General features: G+C 39.0%; 1 protein-coding gene across 1 annotated transcript in view; it reads left to right on the top strand.

The window, feature by feature from the left end:
* Positions 1 to 23,497, top strand: part of ZFP30 (ZFP30 zinc finger protein) — a 91,589-nt gene that overhangs the window by 37,905 nt on the left and 30,187 nt on the right. Inside the window, exon 5 of the mRNA XM_006906197.3 lies at positions 16,490 to 16,498. Within this exon, the coding sequence (XP_006906259.2) occupies positions 16,490 to 16,498 (9 nt within the window). The remainder of the gene's footprint in view (positions 1 to 16,489; positions 16,499 to 23,497) is intronic.

The following is a 23,497-nucleotide window of genomic DNA, read 5'->3' as shown; positions in this document are numbered from 1 at the left end:
ACCAACTTTTGGTGGAGCTAGAGGTCAATGTCTGCTGGAACCAGCGGTACATGGGCAGAGCAAACTTGTACCAGTGCATCAGCTACATCATTGCCGGGACCTATAACAGCCGATGGCCAGGGTCATGGTATATGGTGGCCCCTTATTGAAGACCCCACTTCCAGAGGTTTCCCTATAACCCCCGGGCCCATAGGGGGTGGTGGCCTGTTATCTACTCTTAGGCAGCGCACCAGGGCAGCCACAGAGTTAGACCTTGATATACAGCCCAACTGTTGGTGCAGACGTGCAATGGGCCAGTTTCATTCATGAGGACCAACCACACAGCACGAAGCTCCACCCATTGGCTGGCCTGCCCAGAACCAGTTTCAAACCACAAGGTTTCTGTGAATGGCTGCAGCAGCTCATGTTGGGGGCTGCCCATGGCATGAGCTGCCTGTGTACCAGGCATCCTCATGTAAAGGGTACCAGCCTGACCCTTTACATAGGAACTCGGTACATCTCCTGTCTCACAAGCTCCACCAGGAGCTCTGCTTGAAACTATGCTGGTCTCAATAGGGAGTGCAGTTGACCTGGCAGGGGGCTTGCAGAGAACTGCTCCCACTGTTCCACGTATGCCTCCCACTTGGTGAGTGTAGGGGTCTGTGCAATTCCCGTACAGGAAGTCTTCACTCAAGACCGCAGCCACACCTCCGTGGGGTACGTGAACTACACGGTTATGGGATTAAGGCCAATGATGACCTTACTGGCCAGAAGGGCTGGATATATGGCAGTCAGTTACTTCTCTATCAGAGAACACCGCGGTTCTGTGCCTTTCTATAACTGGGACCAGAAGCCTATTGGCCCCTTCCAGAAACCGTTCTTCTGCCCCAAGCTCCATCCAAACCCTGCATCATCCACTTGCACTGTAAGTAGAAATGGGAGGGCTGAATCAACTAAGCGTAGAGTATGGGCTTGTGCTACAGCTTGCTTTGTAGCCTTAATGGCCTCTTTTAGCTCGGGGGTTCAATCCCACTGGGAACCCCATCGCACTAGACAGTACAGGGGTCGCATCAAGGAGGCCAAAAAGGGAATGAATACTCTCCAAAACTCCAGCAGTCCCAAATAGGTTTGGAGCTGCTTCACAGTCTCAGGTTGGCGATATACCTGTATCTTATCAATCACTGCCTCCAGCATTACTTTTGTCTTACCCGACCAGACAACTCCCAAGAATTTGACAGAGAACCCAGGTCCCTGGACCTTGTCCTCATTGACTGCCCAACCCCAGTTGGCGAGAACTTCTTTCTTGCAGGGTGGTCACTACTGCTTCTAGGTCTGTAAGAGAATCAGAGGTCAGCATTACATTATCAATGTAATGATATAAGAGCACTGCGGGCGGTCGTTTCCACATGGCTAAACCTTTAGCCACGAGACCATGGCACAGTGTAGGGCTGTGCAGACAGCCCTGAAGAAGGATGAGGAATGTCCACTGTCACCCTTCCCAGGTGAAGGAAAACTGTTCTTGACTTTCTGGGGCTATGGCAATAGAGAAAAAGGCATTTGCTAAGTCCACCACATAATGGTATCGTCCAAGTTCATGTCTGTGATGTGTAGCACAGTAGCATGCAGGGGTGGTGCAACCTTATTCAGCTCCCAATAGTCAGCTGTCCTGAACTGGGAGCCGTCAGGCTTCTTCACGGGCCACACGGAGTTGTACAGGCTATGAGCAGGACAAATAACACCAGCTTCTTCCAGTTCCATTATGGTCTGCTCTATTTCCTCATGCCTGACCCCCCAGCAGGCAATACTGTTTTGTGTTCACTACCTGATGGCCTAGGGCAACACCAGTGGGGCATGGTGTAGACGTCCCCGGATGATAGTTTTCACTACTCTGATGTGATGGCGGAATTCACCAGCAGTGGTATTCACAGTCAAGCTTCGCAAAACATCAATCCCCAAAATGTATTCCTGTATGGCAGATATGTACTCTTGGTACATCCAATCTGCTGATACCCAGTGTCACAGGGATCTGCTGCATGTGAATGATTCAATCCCCACAGCCTTCTGTGGTTGCAGTGGGTCCAGGAAACTTGTCTGGATTCCCATAAAGCAGGGTGCTGTCAGCACCTGTGTCCGCGAGGGCTAATACCCTCTGAACATTGCAGGGCGACCAATGTATAGTCAGTTCCACATGCGGCCTCAGGTCAACCGGCTCCCCTGCTAACCAAGTGTCCTGGCGGAATCCCTAATCAGGGAGATAATCGGCCAGCCGTACCTCACAGGTTGTGGCTTTCCTGGGAATAAGAGTGAATTGCTGGTCAGGGCACAGCTGATTCCACAGCGCCAGCAGAACTTCATTAGGTTGCTGCTCAATCTTTTCTTCAGCGACCCCTGCCGCAAGGATATCAAACTGCATTTGCCTGCATCTCACTTTCATGGCCCACTGGGCTGGGGGCTGCTTCACTCCTGCTTATCGGCCATGCCTCCATCAGTGCACTGGCCGGTTTGGGAGGTGGGGGACAGTACTGTACACACTTGGGTAGGATGCTCCTTGCTTTTCACTTCCACATCCCCCAACCTAGCCATGGTGGACGTCACCTCATGGATCTGCCACCATGGTGCCAAAAGTACGGGCTGGGCCCAAAGTCAAAATCAAGTCCTTCATACAGGTTGCAAATACCTCTTCAAGGGGGCTTGTATACTGGGTATGAAACATCATCTGTCACACGCCCATTTACTGAATTATCTGGACCAAATCTAAGTATGTGGTCCATCTGCTCAGTCTCTGGCAGCTCCCCTGGGTCGGCCCACACTGTCCATGCAGCCGACTCGAGCCAGTTAATTAGGGAGTGATTGCCCATGCCCCACATCATTCTAGAGGCGCTGCCTGAGGGATGGTACCACCGTTATGGAGGCTAGCTGAGCCATCTCTTCTGGAGATAATTCAGTCCCTTTGGCCCTGTCATCCCACAGCGGCAGCAGCCACCCCAGAATCGTCTCCCCAGCTCTCTGCTGGACCTGTGTCATCAGGTCCTGGAGTTTAGCTGGACTGTATTGAATCAAGGTGGTATGCTTTTTAACCTGGGGGTGCTGCCAGCTTGCCACCCCGAGGCCAACGGCTGTTTCACTTCAACCCGGTGCCTCCTGGTGAGTGGTTGGGACATTTGGCTCCAGCAAATCCAGGGCTTTCTGGACGTCCTCTGGATGCAGCTTCACTCCATCCCAATCCTCCGAGGGCATCCACGTAGCCAGATACCCAGCCACAGGATACCACTGGGAGGTGGGGGGCCACGTGTCCTCCACCTGGGTATCCTCCACCCAGGGACCATCTCGAGTGCTGGGGGCTGTCTCACCTCATCCTGTTGGCTACACCATGTGTCAGCCCTGAGCTGATAGAGAAGGGAAGGTTTCAGTGGTGAGATGCCCAGTTGAAAGAACATACAAGGGGCCGACATGAGAATGAAATGGCAGGCACCTACTTTATTGCGTGGAGCACGCTTCTATTGCAGGGAGCATGCTTCTGCATTAGGGGACTACATGGGCTCCACATATGTTAGAGAACAATAGTGGTATTCTACCACACATGCATGATATAATAAGCTGAATCATGCTTACATGAGCTGGGCGCTTTACTACATTAAAGTAACATTCTAAATCCGAGTCCTATTCCTAGCCAGGAGCCTGGGTCACTGCCAGACCTGGGACCAGCCAGGCCTGGGGCCCACACCTGACTAATAAGAGCCTGAAGATTTCTTCTTCTGAAGATGTAAATTATGGATTTAATTACTTTAATAGTTATCAGACTATTCATCTTGAATGAGCTTTGATAATTTAAAACCCATGTTAGATAATTTCAGTTTCTGTGTCATCTTCTTGTTGTATCTGTCGATTGTGTTTTGTCATTTGCTTTGAAATTTTCCCCAGTTCTTGGTAGAAGTTATTTTTTTATTATATCCTAGATATTTTGGGTTTTATTTTATGAGTCTCTGAATCCTGTTTAAATCAAGTTCCTTGTTACTGCGAGGTCAGTACACACAGCATCTGAAGTTGCCCAAGAGCTGGGAGGAAAACATAGGCAGGCTATTTCTGGGGCAGACTGGTAGTCAGGGTCTTCTCAGAACACACAGCCTTAGCAGATTTTCATCAACCAGCTAGTGGAGCTGCCTCATTATTGCTAGGGCAGAATGATGACATTATTAGCTCTCTGGCACAGCCTCTACTGATGCTAGCATCCACTTATATAAAAAAAAGAGTACAAAAGGTCTTTATATTGTATATAGTGATTTTTTTTTGGCTAGGGATGGAGACTAAGAATTTCAATTTTATCAAAATAACACTAAAATCTCTAAACTAACCCAATGTTATAGTGAGAAACAAAACTCATGGTAAGATAGTAAAAGTATCTAGTCTGACTTCCTTCTACCCTTGGTTTCTAAACCAATTTGTGTACATATAAGGTTATTGGAAAAGTAGTACCATGCACTGATCTCTGATTCAGAGTAAATATACATTTTTTTGAACAGTGCTCCAGCAGCACTTGGTATTCCTCTTGGCTGACAATGCAATTGATTCTTCAGTAGTTCTTTTCATCATTGTATAATATCAGTTGCTTCTGGGAGACGTGTACCTAAACCTAGTGAATCCATAGATATTAGCTCATTGATCCACTTATTTTGCTGTACAATGAGTTCCACAGTCAAAATCGATGCACAGTGGGATGATATGATGATAAACAAGACATTAACTACTGTGGAATTATAGTTAGACAAAGGCAAATCCATTTCAAGAATAAGTGCCCGCCCTACTTCTTTGAAGGTTGTTTTTACCTAGTATAGAATTCTAGTTTGACATTTATTTTCTTTCAGGATGTTGAAGGTATCACTTGAGTTATGGCTTTAGTTTTGTTGTTTTGGAGAAGTCAGCTCTTAGTCTCTTTGTTACTTCTTATTACTTTTAATAATTTCCCTTTTCTATTATTTTCAGCAGAGTTTTCTTTGTATTTATTCTTCTTAGGCTTTTGAGAGCTTCTTTGAACTATGGTCACCTGATGGCTTTAGTTTAGGAATTTTTTTCAGCTTTAAAAAATATTCTTCTGCCCCATTCTCTTTTTTTCCCTCCTTCTGAGTCTTCAGTTACATGTTTTAAATTCTGTTTATTTTGTTTTACATGATATGCAACCCTAAATTATTATGTCCATTTTAAAGTAAGATGATGAAAGTAGCCTCCAAAAGTAACTTGTCTGAGAGCAGATGGTTAGCAATTGTGATAGCTGAGATTCACATCTGGGAAGTTTGATAGCAAAGCTCATATTTAAAATTATGATTGAATATCACCTCCCAATGCCATGCATTTTTAAAATACCTTTCATCACAGTAATTCATCAGGTATATTGTTCCTCAGTAGTTCTGTGGAATATGCCATTATTATTGTTGGCAAAATATATCTTCGGTAATCATAACTTAATCTTTTTAGGTATTTATGTTTTTAACTTTTGTTTATTATATATTATTCTCTGATATACATCTTTGTAGATATGTCATTATGCATTTTATAGCCTTCCTAGAAGTTGAATTGTTGAATAATTATCAGACATTTAGTAACTGCTCACAATATGCCAGACTAGTGTTTGGGAAATACCAGCATTAAAAAATGTAGTTGCAATCTTTTGGATCTTTATAATTGAGCAAGAAAGATGTAATTTTTATAGGGATAAATCCAAAGTAGAATATGATAAAGTCCTCTAGAAAAATTCAGGTGTATTCCTCTGAAGATAGATGGAAGACATCCTAGCAAGTTGCAAATTATTTTAAGTTCATGGGATCTTTAAGTCCATTGGATTTATTCAGTAAGCTACATGTTTACACTTTTTATTCTACTAATGTTAGAAGAAAAGTGAGATTATTAAGGTAAGATGTTTTAGCAGCTTTTCAAGAATATTATGGCTAGAAGGTATTCTGAAGCAAATAAACTCATTTCAGAAAGACATGAAAAAAATAGCAATGAGACCTTCAATACATATATTATTTAGGAACTTCTAACCATACTTTTCTATGTAGTAATCCAACATAGTTACACTTAGTTATAACCTAGTATAGTTATATATAAGTTATGCTTAGAAAAAACGGACTTTTTTTCTAAGTATGTTTGAATCAGGAGGAAATAAAGAAAAGTCATTCGAGATAAAAACACCAGCTCTTTTAAGAGTATCTTTATCTTTTCTACAAATTCAAGAGAGGGACATACTATACTATAACACTCAATGCCACTTCTAAAAATATGCCCAAGAGAAATTAATACATTTTGTCCACAAAACAATACAGACAAGAATGTTAATAGCAGCTCTGTTTATTTTAGCTCAGAAGTGTTCAACCAAAATGCCCTATTAGTAGAACCATGCAAAGGAAAAATTGTAATGTATTACATAACAATATGAAAGAAGAAATTACTGGGGTATGTAATAATATAGATGATGAGTCTTAGAGATATTATGTTGAGTGAAAGAAATCTGTCACAAGAACATATAATATATGATATTCCATTTATGTGACGTTCAAGAACAAGTAAAACTGACCAATTATGATAGTAGAATATTGGTCAACCTGGGGGGTACAGACTGGGAAGGGGCAGGACCAAACCTTATCTGTCAGAAATATTCTGTATCTCAATCTGGGTGGTGGTCCCCATGGTATACATATAGGTAAAAACTAATCAAGCTGTATGCTTAAGATTAGTGTACTTTATACATTTATGGTATACATGTTATACCTCAATTTAAATAATAATAGGATAATTTAATAGATTAATATGGATGTGTTATGGGTACTTGGCCTTTCAACAAGGTCTGCTAATTGATGGTTCTTAATCTCAGAGTAGAGTCTCATGGATTAGGGCTTTCACCACTAAAAAGAAAATGAAAAAGACAAAAATTTATTCATTTCTGGTTAGTTACAGTGGGCTTGATTTCATCCTCCCCAGTCTGGGTCTTAAATGAGAGTGGTGAGCCCCAGGGTTCAGAGTTATAATCCTGTCTCAGAGAAGGGCACCACATGGGTAAATATAGTTCAGTCACTTCCAGGCATGGTCTGTGCGATATTGTCACTTCAGATGCAGAAGATCAAGCAGGTTCCAAAAGCCTTGAAGAAGTTCTTTATGTATGATATGGCTCCTCCTTAGGCCTGGAAGAGCAAGTCTGAACAGCCTAATCACAAGTGAACCTCAGGACCCCAAAACGTAGGAGGACTACTGAAAACCCTGTTAAAATTCCCAGATCTGTTTTAGTGCAGAACCTTTGCTAGGAGGTCATCTGTTTACATCCGGGTTCCCCAAGGTTCCCTAGACTTCCCCTAATCTTTCCAGTATATGTATATGTGGGGAGGGTTGGTTTGGAAGAAAAACTGAAGGAGAAAAAACTTGACATTTTGTGAATTCCATAACTGCCTTGTTTTTCCCCCTCTTCCAGACATGGTTTCCCTGGATTCTAGGCTTCTTGATTAGATGGACTCCAAGGACTGTCTAGTTCCTGCAATTATAAAACCATGGCTCATGGAAGTTTGTGTTTTAATACTAAATTTTGTTATTTTTTAGGTTATGGGAAGATTTTAATTTTTTATTTTGAAACCTCCTTATATCCCAGAACTGCTCCCTAATTCCTCTCATTTTTGGAGGGATACAATCCAGGTCCCTTCTGTGTGCCCCAGTCTTCTTAAACCACTGTTCATAAGTGTTCCTTGAAAAATCATTCAGCCTCTCCTATGTACTCAGTCTTCTGTCGAGAGCAGAGATGGAGCAAAAATAAAGTCTCTTCAGAGAGAAGCTTGACCATTTCTTGTTAGGTCTGCAATTTGATGATAAAGAAAGGATGGTATCATCTGAAAATTATGAATTTTTCCACAAACCCAAGTCTGTAGATAAAATAGAATTTAGTATTGATTGACCTCAGTTTAGGTATGTGGTAAAATCTCAGACTTTGTGAGACCTTTAAAGCTGAGTGAGGAAATAATTTGAGCCTGATTTCAGATAAATAAAGGGATCTTTCCTGGGAATCCCTGAGAGGTGAAAACCTATAGCAGGGTCCATTTTGTATCTCAAGAGGACATACTGGTTTTAGGTGACATGTATTTGACTCTAGATTAACCTTTAACAGTATTCTCTGGCTCAGGAATGAGAATATTGTATAGGGAGGAGTAGAAGAAGGAGTAGCAAGTAAGAAGATATGGTAGGATGTTTCTAAAATGGCTCCCAGTGATCCCTGCCTCTTGGTATTCATACCCTTTTAAGGGTAAACCCCTTTTCTTTCGTGTGGGTTAGATTTAATGACTTGTTTCTAATAAATAGAATACAGCAAAAGTGATGGGATTTCACTTTTAAGATTAGATTATAAAAGTCTGTGACTTCTGTCTTGCTCACATACTCTCTGGTTCTTTGACTTGCTCTCTCTGATGAAGCAAGCTGCCATACTGGAAAGTTAGGATGCTTGATCTCTGGCCAATAGCCAATGAGAAGCAATTGTTTTTCCACACTCATAATTCATGTGTTTATCTATCATTAAATTAAATTGAGCATTTAAAATAATAGTGTAACTGGTAATTAACATGTTGTAAACAAATGCATTTAATTCTCAGTAAGTATACATTTCAGCAAATGTGCGCGAAAGTAATTTGTGGATACTGAAAATTAACTTGTGAGATATGAATGTTCAGCACACTAAGGTCCTCAATCAGTACATTTTTCAGAGGAAATGAAGTACGTTTAATATGATGGATATCTATCTGGCATATTAGTTAAAGTGGAGGACAGCCGAGTCTTGTTTTCCCTGTGTCATTAAGTAGAATGGTTAATTTTTAAATTAAAACCTTCAAAATTAATAGGATAAAATGTTCTGTTCTATTTATTATTTTTATTACTATTATATGTATAGACATATTTTCTGGATTGTTTATTGTTTAGTTTGTGTGTATTGGCTGCTCAGATCCTTTACCTGTTTTTGCTGTTGTCTCTAATATGCCCCTCATCAGTTTCTATATGCTTTTAAACTATGAAATATTAATACTTTATCTCATAAGTATTTTTGCCATTTCTTTTGATTATTAGTTTCATTTTAGATCAATGGCTTTTACTAACTATATGGGCAAATCCTTATAAATTACCTTCATGTCAAGTCTTAAATTTGTTAGGTATATATCTTTCATAGCTCTTTGTTTCTAATTATTACTTATTTGCTGATAGATTGCTGTTTGGTATGTAATTTTATATTGATAAAGACTAACTACAACTTTTAGCAAACATAATCAGTTGGGAGAAGCTAGGGCTTATGATAGTTCTCATACTCTATGTAATCTTGAGAACCCTACAGGAAGAGCTATGTTTAAAATAAAGCTCTGTGGTTTTAATTTCACCTTCCCTCTTTTTCCTTTTCCCTACTATAAATATCCTTCATTTTTGACATGCAGGCCAGAGTATGCACATAGCTTGCCATGTCTGCATGCATTGGGTTTCAACACTTTCTTTTTCCTCAATAAATTTTTTTTGGTTGGGAAAAAAGAACTTATTTTGGTAATGAAACATCTAATCAATATTATTTTTTATTCAACAATCTCTATCTTGGTAAGGGTTGTAATTAACTCAGGCTCTAATGTGATGTTTTCAATCAATTTTTTATACTCTACTATTTATTGAATAATTTCTTCCCCATCACTGTTTCCTACTGCCTGCTTCTGAAATATATTTGTATATGTATATACATTTTTAAAATTATATATTTATAAATATTTATGTAGATATATAGTATGAATTGAGACAGAAAAATGGCCTAGAATACCACACTATTATAATTATGGCTATTTTAACATCCTTTAATATATGGTAGTATTAGATCTTTCCAAACATTTTTATATTTGCATTATATAAATTTTTTTTGTAAAAATTGAGAAAATATACAGAAGAACAATGACATATATAGTTTTGGGTGCTTTATATAGTCTATGTATTGATTGGGTGCTTTATATAGTTTAGATGTTGAGTCTTTTGTTGGATTATCTGGTTTTGTTAGATTTCTGGTTGGTATGCAAATATTTTTTCCCAGTCTGTAGCTTTTCTTTTCATCCATTTAACAAGGATTTAACACAGCAAAAGTTGTAAATTTGATCAAATCCAATTTATCAATTTTTTCTTTTATGATCATGCTTTTGGTGTCATGTGTAATTTCACGTCACAACTAAAAATTAGGTTAGAAATATACTACCTATGTAATCTTCTAAAGGTTTTATATTCTTACAGTATAAAAATCTATTATCCATATGAGTTAAATTTTATATATGATGTGAGATTTGGGTAGAGATTATTTTATCTATGGATATCCAAATACTCCAGCACTATTTATTGAAAAGACTATCACTCCTCCATTGTATTGCTTACGCATCTTTGTCAAAAATCCATTGGCCATAATTGTGTGGGGCTATTTCTTTATTTTACGTTCTGTTCCATGGACATATATCCAAAACCATTATCATATAGTTGATTAATATAACTATGTAATTTTAAAATTGGGTAGAGGGATTCCTCCCACTTTATTCTTCCTTTTTATAATTGTATAAGCTATTCTGGTCTCTGTGAACAATAATATAAACAGAGCCACTTTAAAATAAAACCAGAGCTGCCACACAGGAGGAACTGCCTTGCACATCTTATGTCTCAAATCTTGGAATGTTAAAAATAGGGCAAAATAACCTTTGTACTGGGCCTAAGCAACTTTATCCACCCCCGCAAAAGGAAACTGTTTGAAAAGTAAGCAAGAAAGGAGTTATTATGACTACTGAACTGCTGAACACTAGACTGAAAATTAAAGTAGTTAGAATTAACATCACTATGTTGTGCTATCTGCACCAGTAGAAATACCTTCCTTCTTTTGATGTAATTGTTACCCTTCCCTTTTTCATAAATACCCATTGCCTTTGTCTCCAAATCGGAACATTGTTTGGGCTTCTACCTAAATCAATGGTTCCCGAATAGCTATTTTTGTTGATCTTAGATAAACACTTGTTTGCCTCTCACGCTTGTTAGCATTTGTCTCTCCAAAAAATTTTAGAATATTTTATAAAAAGTCTTGCTAAGATTTTGATAGGAATTGCATTAAAACTGTTTATCAGTTTGGAGAGAATTGACATTTTTACTATGTCGAATTTCCAATCTATAAACAGGGAATATCTCTTCATTTATTTGGATCTTTGATTTTTTTTCATCAGTGTTTTGTATTTTTGTCTTTATAAAAGTCCTGTTCTCATTTGTTTGATTTACACCTACCTATTTAATTCTTGAAGCAATTGTAAATGGTATTGTTGTCTTAATTTGTTTCTATGTGTTCATTGCTAGTAAATAGAAATGCAGTTGATTTTTGCATGTTGATCTAGAATATTGTAAACTTGCTAAAATCACTTATTTCTGGGAGTTCATATAGATTCCTTGGGATTTTCAACATAAACCATCACATTATCTGCAAAAAAGGAATAGTTTTAGGTGCTTCTTTCTGATTTGTATGCATTCAAATCCCTATCCTGCATTATTGCTATGGCTGGAGCTTCCAGTATTATGTTAAGTAGCAGTGATGAGAGTGGACATGCAACCCTGGAGGTAGAGCATTCAGTCATTTATTATATTAGATAACTGTACACCTGTTGTAGATAACTCTTTACCAAGTAAAGGAAGTTCCCCATTTAGTCTTAGTGTCTGAGGATTCTAAAAATCAGTATAAATGGGTTATACATTTTGTCAAGTACATTTTCTACATCATTATGATAAAGGGACATTTTTTCCCTTAGTCTATTGATATGGTAGTTATATCAATTGATTTTTCAAACATTGAACCAGCATTGCATGTTTAGAATAAACTCCACTTGGCATGGTGAATATAATTCCTTAGATGCTTCTAAATTATATTTGTTAGTATTTTCTAAGGAGTTTTGCAGCTATATTCATGAGGAATATAGTCTATAGTTTTCCTCTTTTAGACTGGTCTTGGTATCAAGTTAATGCTGGCTTCATAGAATGAATAATTGCTTTTGGTATCAAATTTTATACTGATTTCATAAGGGATCTTTATGTTGTTGGAATACATTGTGTAGAATTGAAGTTAATTCTTTTTTAACTGTTAGGTAGTTCAACGTGATAGAATTCCTAGTTGAAACCATCTGAGCATGGAGATTTCATTTTTGGGAGATTTTAAATTATAAATATAATTTTGTTAATTATCATATAGGGCTATTTAAATGATCTGTTTCATAAATTGTTTTTTATTATTAAATTTGTCCATTTAATCAGATTCATTTGTGTAGAGTTGTTTTATTTATTGAATCTGCAGAATGTATAGTGACATCTCTTGTTTCAGTTCTTTATTAGTAATTTGTGTCTTTTCCTTGTCAGTCTTGCTAAAAGTTGGTTCATTTTATTGATCTTCTTGCCACTTAACTTACTTTCCCTCTGGTAACCACTAAACTGTTGTCTGTGTCTCCGAGTTTGACTCTTTTTTGTTTGTTGTTTTCAGTTTTATTTCCCACATATGAGTGATATCATATGGTTGTCAACCCTTTTTGTCTGACTTATTTCATTTAGTATGATATTCTCAAGAACCTTCCATGTTGTCACAAATGTCACTATTTCATTTTTTCTTATGGCTGAGTAATATTCCATTATATATATGTACTAGCCCATCTTACCCAACCATCTATTGAAGGACACTTTGGTTATTTCCATGCCTTTGTTACCATAAATAATCCTGCTCTGAACATCGGGTGCATTTATCTTTACAAATAAATATTTTCAAATATTTTGCGTAGATACCCAGAAAAGGGATTGCTGGGTCATATGGTATTTTAATTCTTAATTTTTTGAGGAAATTCCATAGTGTTTTCCATAGTGGATGTACCAATTTACTGTCCCACCAGCAGTGTATAAGGGTTCCTTTTTCCTCATAAACTCTCCGACACTTGTTATTTTTTGTCTTATTGGCGATAGCCATTCTAACAGGTGTGAAGTTATATCTCATTGTGGTTTTGATTTGCATTTTCCTAATACCTAGTGAAGATGAGCATCTTTTCATATTTCTGTTGGCCATTTGTATGTCTTCTTGGGAAAAGTGTCTGTTTAGGTCCTCTGCCCATTTTTTAATGTTTGTGTGTGCATTCATTTATTTTAGCTTTTACTTGCCTTGTTTTTGAGGTCAAATTCATAAAATCCTCTTTAAGTCCAAGGTCCTTGAGTCTAGTTCCTATGTTTTCTTCTATGCATTTTATTGTTTCAAGTCTTATATTCAGGTCCTTAATCCATTTTAAGTTAATTTTGGTGTGTGGTGATAGACAATAGTGTATTTTAATTCTTTTGCAGGTGGCTTTCTAGTTTTCCTAGTACCATTTATTGAACAGGCTTTCTTTTCTCCATTGTATATTTTTGGCTCCTTTGTTAAAATTATTTGCCCATATATATGTGGGTTTGTTTAGGGGTCTCAATCCTGTTCCACTGGTCTGTATGTCTGTTTTTCTGCCAATAACTTGCTGTATTGATTACTGTCACTTTGTAATATACCTTGAAGTCAACCAGTGTCATACCTCCAGCCATGTTCTTTTTTATTTTTTTCAGAATTGATTTGGCTTTTGGGGGTCTTTGTGGCTCCATGTAAATTTGATGATTTTTTGGTTCTATTTCTTTAAAAAATGCCATTGAGATTTGGATGGGGATTGCATTAAATCTGTATAATGCTTTAAGAAATAAGGTCATTTTAACTATGTTGATTCTTCTAATCCATGAACACAGAATATCCGTCTATATCTTTGTCTTTTTTTCAATTTCTTTTAATAATGTCTTATAGTTTTCACTATACAGGTCTTTCACATGTTTTAATTAGTTTATTATTAGGTATTTTATTCTTTTTGTTGAAATTTAAAAAGTAACCGTTTTTCATATATTTTTCTGTAATTTCATTGTTAGTGTATAGGAATGAAATAGATTTTGTACATCAATTTAGTATTCTGCAACTTTACTGTATTTTGTTTATTGTTTCTAATAATTTTAGGTGGAGTCTATAGAGTTTTCTATATAGAGAATCATGCCATCTGTAAAAAGTGACAATTTGACTTTCTCATTCCCAGTTTGGATGACTTTTATATCTTTTCTTGCCTGATTGCATTCATTAGGACATTCAATGTTCTATTGAATAATAGTGGTGATAGTGGACAGTCTTTTCTTGTTCCTGATGTTAGAGGAAAGGTTTTTAGCTTTTCACCATTCAGTATAATGTTGGCTGAGGGTTTGTCACATATGGCCATTATTATGTTAAGGCATTAACAATTTTGTTAAGGGTTTTGGTCATAAATGGATGCTGAATCTTGTCGAAAGCTTTTTCCTGCATCTATTGCTATGACCATATAATTCTTATTCTTTGTTTTGTTCATGTGGTGTATCACATTGATCGATTTGCATATGTTGAACCAGCCTTGCTCTCCTGGAATGAACCCGACTTGATCGCGATGTAATCATGGTATTCAATTTGCTAGTGTTTTGTTTCTTTGTGTGTGTTTTTTTTTATTGTTATTTTCATTGAAGGATCAATACTGTAATTTGCTAGTATTTTATTTAGGATTCTTGCAGCTGTATTCATCAGAGATATTGGTCTACAGTTTTTTTTTTGTGTGTGTTATCCTTACCACATTTTGGTATCAAGGTCACGTTGGCCTCATAGAGTTAGAAAGTATTGCCTCTTCTTCAAGTTTTTGGAAGAGTTTGAGAAGAATGGGTATTAAACCATCTTTGAATGTTTGGTAGAATTCACCAGCAAAGCAATCTGGTCCTGGACTTTTACTTTTGGGGAAGTTTTTGATGATTGTTTCAATTTCCTTACTGTTGATAAGTTTGTTTATATTTTCTACTTCTTCATGATTCATTCTAGGAAGGTTGTATATTTCTAAGAACTTGTCTATTTCTTCTAGGTTATTGAATTTGGTGGCATATAATCTTTCTTTTTTCTTAAAATTATTTATTTATTTTAATTAGTTTCAAGTATACAGTCCATTGGTTAGACATCTATATAGTTCATAAAATGATCCCCCAATTGCTCTCCCCCTTCCCAGCCTTCCACCTAGCCAACATATTAATGCTAACTGCATTCTGTCTGTCGTGCTCCCCATCCCTGTGACCATCTAACATTACTAATTTGTACTTCTTTAACCCTTCACCCCATTCTCCCAGCCCCCCAAGCCCTCTCCCCTCTGTCCATCACCAAATTGTCCACTATATTTGTGAGTCTGTTTTTGATTAGTTTGTTCTTTTTGTTCCTTAGATTCTGCATATAAGTGAAATCATATGGTATTTATCTTTCTCTGTCTGTATTGTTGCAAATGGTAGGATTTCATTTTTTTTAGTGACTGGGTAATATTCCATTGTATATATGAGCCATAATTTCTTTATCCAGTCTTCTGTTGATGGACATTTACTTGCTTCCATATCTTGGCTATTGCAAATTGTGCTGCCATGAATATTGGGGTGCATAGATTTTACAAATTATTGTTTTAGTTTTCTTTGGATAAATACCCAGAAGTGCAATTTTTGGGTCTAAAGGTATTTTCATTTTTAATTTTTTGAGAAACCTCCATACTATTTTCCATAGCAGCTACACAAATTTGCAATCTCACCAACAATGTATGAGGGTTCCCTTTTCTCCACATCCTCACCAACATTTGTTTTTTGATTTATTATTGATAGCCATTCTGACAAGTGTGAGGTGTTATCTCATTGTGGTTTTAATTTGCATTTCTCTGATGATTAGTGACCCTGAGCATCTTTTCATGTCTATTAGCCATCTGCATTTCCTCTTTGGAGAAGTATCTGTTCAGATCTTCTGCCCATTTTTTAATTGGATTGATTTTTTGTTGTTGTTATGGAGTTGTATGAGTTCTTTATATATTTTGGCTATTAACTTCTTATCAGATGTATCATTTGCTAATGTCTTCTCCCAATCAGTCAGTTGTCTCTTTGTTTTGTTGATAGTTTCCTTTGCTGTACAAAAACTTTTTAGTTTGATGCAGTCCCATTTGTTTACTTTTTCTTTTGTTTCTCATGCCTGGGGAGATATATCCGAAAAGAAATTACTGTTAGTAATATCGGATTGTTTACTGCCTATGTTTTCTTCTAAAAGTTTCATGGTTTCAGGTCTTACATTTAAGTCTTTAATCTAGTTTGAGTCTATTATTATATATGGTGTAAGGAAGTGGTCCATTTTCTTTTCTTTCTTTTTTGCATGTATCTCTCTAATTTTCCCAACACCGTTTATTGAAGAGACTGTCTTTACCCCATGGTATATCCTTACCTTTTTTGTCATATATTATGTGAGCATATAGGCATGGATTTATTTCTGGGCTCTCTATTGTGTTCCATTTATCAGTGTATCTGTTTTTATGCCAGTACCATGCTGTTTTGATGACTGTAGCCTTGTAGTAGAGTTTGATATCAGGCTGTTGAGTGTCTGATAGAGGCTGATAAGGTTCAGGGCCAAGATAACACAAAAGTGGAAGAAGAAATTGTCATTCTGCATCAGGTTCTGACAGCCAAAAAGAGGTACTGTGGAGAGCTGAAAAGGAAGCTGAGCCTCTTGCCTCCTCCCTACATTACCACCAAGGTTCTCACTGGGATCACTGGCGAGTGTGGACACACAGAAATAGCTCCCAACCACCTTCCCTGCCAGTCCACTTGCTGGCAAAATCCCACTTGGAAAATGTTAGTTCCTTACTCCCCTTCCCCATAGGTTTGGCTGGTAGGAGTCACTTCGAGTCTTAGACTCACTTACCTGACTCAGGGGCCCCCTCAAGGCATGGAATGTTCTGCAAAGACTGGCGCAGGACCTCTCTGGTGGTCCTGAAAGGGCCCGCGTGCAAACTGGACGTTGCCTGGGTACAGTGGACATTGGGAAATGTAGTTGGGACCTGGACAGCCTTTCAGAGGCCAGAGCCCGACCGGCTCAATTCACAGGCTTTGGACTCCATCCCATCAATCAGCAAAGATCCTCGCACTCACACCACTCACAACTGTGACCAAGAGCTTCAATGAATTCCAGGCCGCGATTGGAATGCAAGTCTCAATTTAGGCCTCCACGCTGCTCTTCTGCAAACTTTCCACTTGAAATAACTTTGGATGTAATGGCCACTGGGAAAAGTAGTCCAGAGCCTTAGAAATACCTGAGAGGGAGGGTGCAATTCTTTTCGGCACCAGCTCAACACCTGGGCATTTGACAGATACAGTGTGGCAGAAAGGGCCTGTAAGGCTGTGCCAAACAACTGACACGTCCTCACATTCTCCCCCTGAGCTTGGTATATATTTCCAAGGATCTTTTCCCAGTGGAGACACATAGGACATTAATTTCCCCAGCAATGAGTTGTGACAACACTCGTGAAATGTTGCCAACCAGAGAAACTCATTAGAGACTCAGTACCTAGAATTTTTATTGGGGACAGTTCGCATAGGCAGCTTCTGCCTGGCACATACCAGAAGGAAGGCAGGTATTTCGCATAAACTATATTGTTTGCACAAACAGTTTAGGCATAGTGGGCCTCTCTTACCAGTTATGATAGTGAGAACCCTCTCAAACCTAAGTTCTATATGGAATCCAAAGGGCGACCTTGCAAGCAGGCCTTTCTAAGGATAAAAAGTCTCAGGTCTGCTATATTAACACTTTTCTGCACACTACTGTCCTAAACAAAATGTCTGGTTTTCAACAACAACAAAATTTATAAGGCATATGAAAAAGCAGGTAAAATCAAAACACTCTCAAGACACAAAGCAACAATCAGAACCAGACTCAGGTGCATAACTTCAATCTCTGCCTGTGTCTTCACATGGCCTTCATCTATTCTATGTCTTCTCATCTTCTATTATAAGGACAATTGTCATTGGATTTAGGAAACACCCAGATAATCCAGGATGATCTTATCTAGAGATCCATAACTTAATTACATCTACAAAGACCCTTTTTCCAAGTAAGTTCTCATTTATAGATCTTGGGGGTTTGGACATAGACATATCTCTGGATTGTCATTATTCAACCCACTACAACTTGTTATTTTGTTTAGTCTTAATCCTTAGTAGATTTCCTTAGAATTCTCAACCTGTCTTGTTACTATAAATTACGTCTAGATGCTGACAACACACAAATGTTTCTCTTTAGCATGGAGTATCTCAGTGGTTTAGCAGAGCAAAGACCTTGATCTACCTCCTAAAACTTGCTCATTCCATAGTTTGATCTTAGTAAATGACGATCCTGGTCTTGCAGTTGGGTCAGCCTAAGTTCCTCTTTCTCTCATTTTCCACATCAAATCTATTACCTGATCCTTTCAGCTCTATCTTCAAAATATATCTAGAATCCAACTACTTCTCATCACTACCACTGCTATCACCCTAGACTGAGTCACCAATATCTCTAATCTGAATTATTCTAACAGCCCATAAACTCATTTCCTGCTTCCTTCTTTGTCTCCCTATACCTTACTCTCTACTCAGCACCCCAAGTAATCTCTTTTAAATGTAAGTCATATCATGTCACCTCGCTGTTCAAAACCCACTATTGCTTTCCCATCTCACTGAGAATAATAGCCAAACTTCTTACAAGTCTCTCCAAGGACTTCTATACTCTGTCCTCTCATTAGCTCTTTCACCTCATCTACTGCTTTCCACGTTGTCACACTGGTCTACTGCTCCTTGAATACACTAGGCTTGTACCAACCCATGACATTTATGTTTTGCTTTTTTCTCTGCTTATAATGCTCTTTATCTAAATATCTTCAAATGTCACTGCTTCTTCCTTTTGTTTGTGCTCAAATTTCTTCTTAGTAAGGCTTTTCTTAAAACAACCTACTAAAATTGCAACTCCCTTGACACTCACTATCCCATTTCCAAGCTTTATTTTTTTCTACAGATCTTACCTTTATCTGAAATAGTATATTTATGTGTCCATTGGCCACTTTCACCTACTAGAATGTAAACTCCTTTAAGACAGGAAATTTTGGTTGTTTTGTTCAATGATGCTTTCTTAGTGCCTAGAACAACACCTGGCACAAATAAAGGCCTCAATAAATATCTGCTGTATGAAGAAATATAGTGTTTGACAGGAACAGGATATAGTCACTTTCATAATTTTTTGGGTGGTAATGGAAAGCGATTCATCTTCTCTGGATTGCAATATTTATGCATAACCTCTGACCCAACACTTCTTAGTGGAATTTATTACAAAGATGTACATTCACCATCTTTGCAAAGCTGAATATACAAGGATATTCATTCCATAATTGCATAAACCTGAAAACATCTTAAATATTCAATAATATGGTATTAGTTAAAGTATGACATTTCTGTTACCACAAAATACTATCCTACCATAAGAAAGAACAATATGGACTGTCTTCTAAGACAGAATGGTGAGTGAAAAACAGGGTGCTTTATAGTATACTAACATTTGTGAGAAATAAAGTTGAGGGGCTATATAACACAGATATGTTGGTATAATTGTAGAAAAACTCAAAGTAGTTTACATAAGAAACTAATCACAGAAGGAGGTGAAGAGAAATAATGAAAAGAATACTTTTTTCACTATAACCTTATTTACATTTTTTAAATCAATGAGATGATTCCTTTAAAAACAATTATGAAATTAAAACAAAACTGGCAGAAAAGAGAGCTAGGAGGAAAACAGCAATAATTTCTAATCTAGCAGCTTCCTCCTGAATTTATTTTAATTGTGACTGATGCTCCTGATTGAATTGAACAGTCATGTCTCTAAATATTTGCCCCACCAGTGTCTCCCAAAGAACAGAGAAAGGAAAATGTCTGGGAAAGTTTGTGGATATAACCCAAAACAGATACCCATGTCTTTAAACATTTTGTTTTAAAAGTCATATTGATTTGGTATTCTATTCCAGAACAAATATTGGGAATCTTAAGTATTTTTATGAAAGTGCTAGAAGGAAGACATACTCTTATTAGAGCAATTTGAAGAGGAAATGAGGCTTGGAGTATTCAGATTTTTCCATAATCTCAGCTACCCATGTAGTGACATGCATTCAGGTGATCAGACACATACTCGTGTACATATATGCAGATACATACACAATCTTGCTCCGCTACTCACATACACACACAATTACTCCAACCACACATGCCCACCATCTCACAAAGTCACACATAATTTTGATCTCATCTCTCTCACACTCATCAATTTTAGGTACACTTAGTTTCTCTTTCATTCAACTGTTGGAGGACAGGGTAAATTTCCTCTAGTTGATGGGGAGACCTAGCCTTGCACCAAGAGAAGAAGTCCTTTGGCGGAGAGTGAAGAAAGAATTCAATATACATAAAAGTTAGAGTCAAAGGAAAGTTTATTAGAAAAGAGGTAACATTCCACATACAGAGTGTGTTCTCTCAGAGGCAGAGAGTGAGATGGACAGTGCAAGAGACAGAGACACACACACACACACACACACGTAACTTTTTGTACAAAGATAAATGTATGGGGGTGGGGGGGGCATCTCAGATCAAACAGGGCCTAGTAGACAGTTTTATCATCTGCACCTTGGAATGTTGTGCTTCTCCCTGGGGGCTGGTGCCTGGAGATACCACCTCCCTGAAACTGGAGAATTTCTACTTTTACATTCCCCACTGGTTTTCGAAGGGAAATCAAATCATTGATTCTTTGACTTGGAGTGGTTGATAATTTGTTCTGAGGACCATGAGTTTTACTGCCTAGACCCACTTTCTGACATAGACAGTTATCCAATTAATTACACAGGGGCCAAATAGCAACTCCTGAAATACCAGCATTAGGGGTCCTGTGATGGAGGTAAGCAGTGCAGTTAATCAAGGAGATCCGTTGAACAGGTTCTCACACCAAGACCCTGTCCGCTGACATTGTTCTTCTCTGTCACAGAGTCTTTGTCTAACCAGGGCTAAACTATCTCTAATAATACCTGAATGATTAGCATAGAAACAGCAGGTTTCACCCAGAGCCATGCAGAGACCTCCCTGTTTCAGGAAGAGGAGATCCAGTCCTCTCCTATTCTGTAAGACTACCTCTGCTAGGGAGTTCCCGGAGGTCTCTAGGTGAGAAACTGATGTCTCTAAGTCTTGCAAGTCCTTATCTACTTGTTGACTCAGGGTCCGGTAGTTAGAATCTCCTGTTACTAAGGCTGCCACTCCAACAGCAGTTGATCCTGCCACATCTAGGCCTACTAGTGCAGGTATTAGGATAGGCGCCCTCTTTGCAATGTGATGGTCTATGTACTGGAAATGTTCACGGCCCCCTTCCCTGGAGTAGAAATACACTTGAGGGATAATGTGAACTAGTACACAGAAGGCATATGTCCCCTGACACCAGTAGTTGGAGCTGATATAGGGGGTTAGACCAGTATTACAGGCAAATCAGGTGCCTTGTGGGGCAACTAAGTAAAACGGAGGAGTAGTGTCTATGGGAGTGATGCTGTCACAATTCTGGGCATAGATAGGGCGAAGTGCTTAAGGGATAGCTAGTAGAGTGGATACAAGTGCCCTGGCCTTGTATAAGTCTCCCAGAGTGAGCTTTGGGGTCCTACCCCAAGGGCACAAAGTGCTGCTATTGCTTACTGAAATATTCCTAATCTGGTGAGTAGAATTTCCAAAAGCAGCAGTAGCTCTGAGCCCTACATAGTATGGTGGGGCCGGGTTCAAGCAAAATCAGCAGTCACTGGTGATATTAGGGCTGGTCTGATTAACGAAACCAAAAACTGTGTCTAACATACTTAACACTGGGTTGGGGAGTTGTGGTGGCCAAGGGATGCTCTGAATAGTGAGGGTGGTGGGGGCAGCACTTTCCAAGGAGTTAAGGGGCAGAGATAGTCCCTTTGGGGGTGTGGAGTGAGGTAGAGATGGCAGGGGCAAAGGGATCAAGGGGTTTAGTAGGTGATTGGGTCCTATCGGTAGAGGTGAGAAGTGGCGGTTTACCTGCCTCTGTACAGTGATGAGTATACCAGGATCAATTCCCGACACATATAACTGAAGGCTCCATGTTTTCCCTGTAGTCCAGGCCTGTGCATTCTATTGTTTTACAGTGAGGGTTGCAGGGTTACAGCTTCCTAGGTTAGTACATACAGACTGAATAGGGCAGCTGAGAGATATGTAATGATCTCTCCCACCCAGTTCACTCTCCCATGGTGCGATTGTTTTGCAGCCCCAAGAGGCACAATAATATTCATTTGGCTTAGCACATGTGGGGCTTCCTTCCTGAGGACACATATAAAGCTGTGTTCCTTGAAGGCCTTCTTCCATAGCGAGGTTTCCACACCCATATGGGGATGACCAGAGTCGGCTCCTTGCCTTATAGTGTGCTTTGCCAGGCTGCCTGAGGATGGCACATAGATCTACATTGAAAATAGGTTGGCTAGAGGTATTCACTATGGAAATAGGAACGCCTGTCTTGGTTCTAGTTAACTCCCATCTATACACTTGGGACCAGTGAGGATTGCTGGAGTGACAGTGAGTGACATGTAGGAAGATAGAGACAATTAAGATGGTCCAGTCCGAACCCTTGAAAGTCTTATCTTTAATGGGTCCTCTGACCAACGCAGGGTCCATTGTTCTGATGTCTGTGGTGGATGCGCAGCCTTGATCCTAGTATGGTGAATCCAATGACAGTGACCAATTACCTTGACTTCGTTGGGTGTTGTGAGGATGACAGAGAAAGGTCCATCCCAGTGGGGCTCAAGAGAAGCAGGCTGTACCTTCTTCACCCAGATCCAATCAGCTGGAGCGTGGTTGTGTGGCTGGACTGGATGCTAAGCAGTTGTTCTGGTGGCAGAGACCAGTTGGTGGGTCTCCTGCTGTGCGAGATGGAGGGCCTGCAAAGACTTAAGCAGTGAAAAATTATGAACTTCTGTTAGCTTTTCTTCCCCTAACTTGGGGAGGAGAGGAGGGGGTCTTCCAAACATTATTTCATAAGGTGCGATGCCCTTGAAATAGGGTGTGCGCTGTGCCCTTAATAGGGCAAAGGGGAAGAGACTCAACCAGTTTTCGTCAGTTTCCAGCTTGAACTTAGTTAAGGTTTCTTTCAAGGTTCTATTCATTCTTTCTATTTGCCCTGAACTCTGCGGCCTATAAATGCATTGCAATTTACAGTTGATCCCTAACACCTTTGCTAGAGATTGGCTGGTCTGGGCGATGAATGCTGGGCCGTTGTTGGACCCAATGTTATGGGCAGGCCAAATCGAGGCACTATTTCTGAGACTAATTTCTTTGCTACTACCTGAGCTGTCTCCTGCTTGGTGGGTAAGGCTTCAATCCATCCTGAAAAAGTGTCAATGAACACAAGCAAGTACTTGAATCCAAAAGTTCCCGGGCTGACCTCAGGGAAATCCAACTCCCAGTGTTCCCCCGGTGCCTGTCCACGAAGCCTTGTCCCTTGTTGTACTTCCTTGGAGGGCCCTGGATTCACTTGTGTGCGGATGTGGCACCGGGCTGATACCTGGTT

This window comes from Pteropus alecto, unplaced genomic scaffold (assembly GCF_000325575.1).
Source record: "Pteropus alecto unplaced genomic scaffold, ASM32557v1 scaffold122, whole genome shotgun sequence".
NCBI lineage: Eukaryota > Metazoa > Chordata > Mammalia > Chiroptera > Pteropodidae > Pteropus > Pteropus alecto.
This window is presented reverse-complemented; position numbering and strand designations above follow the sequence as displayed.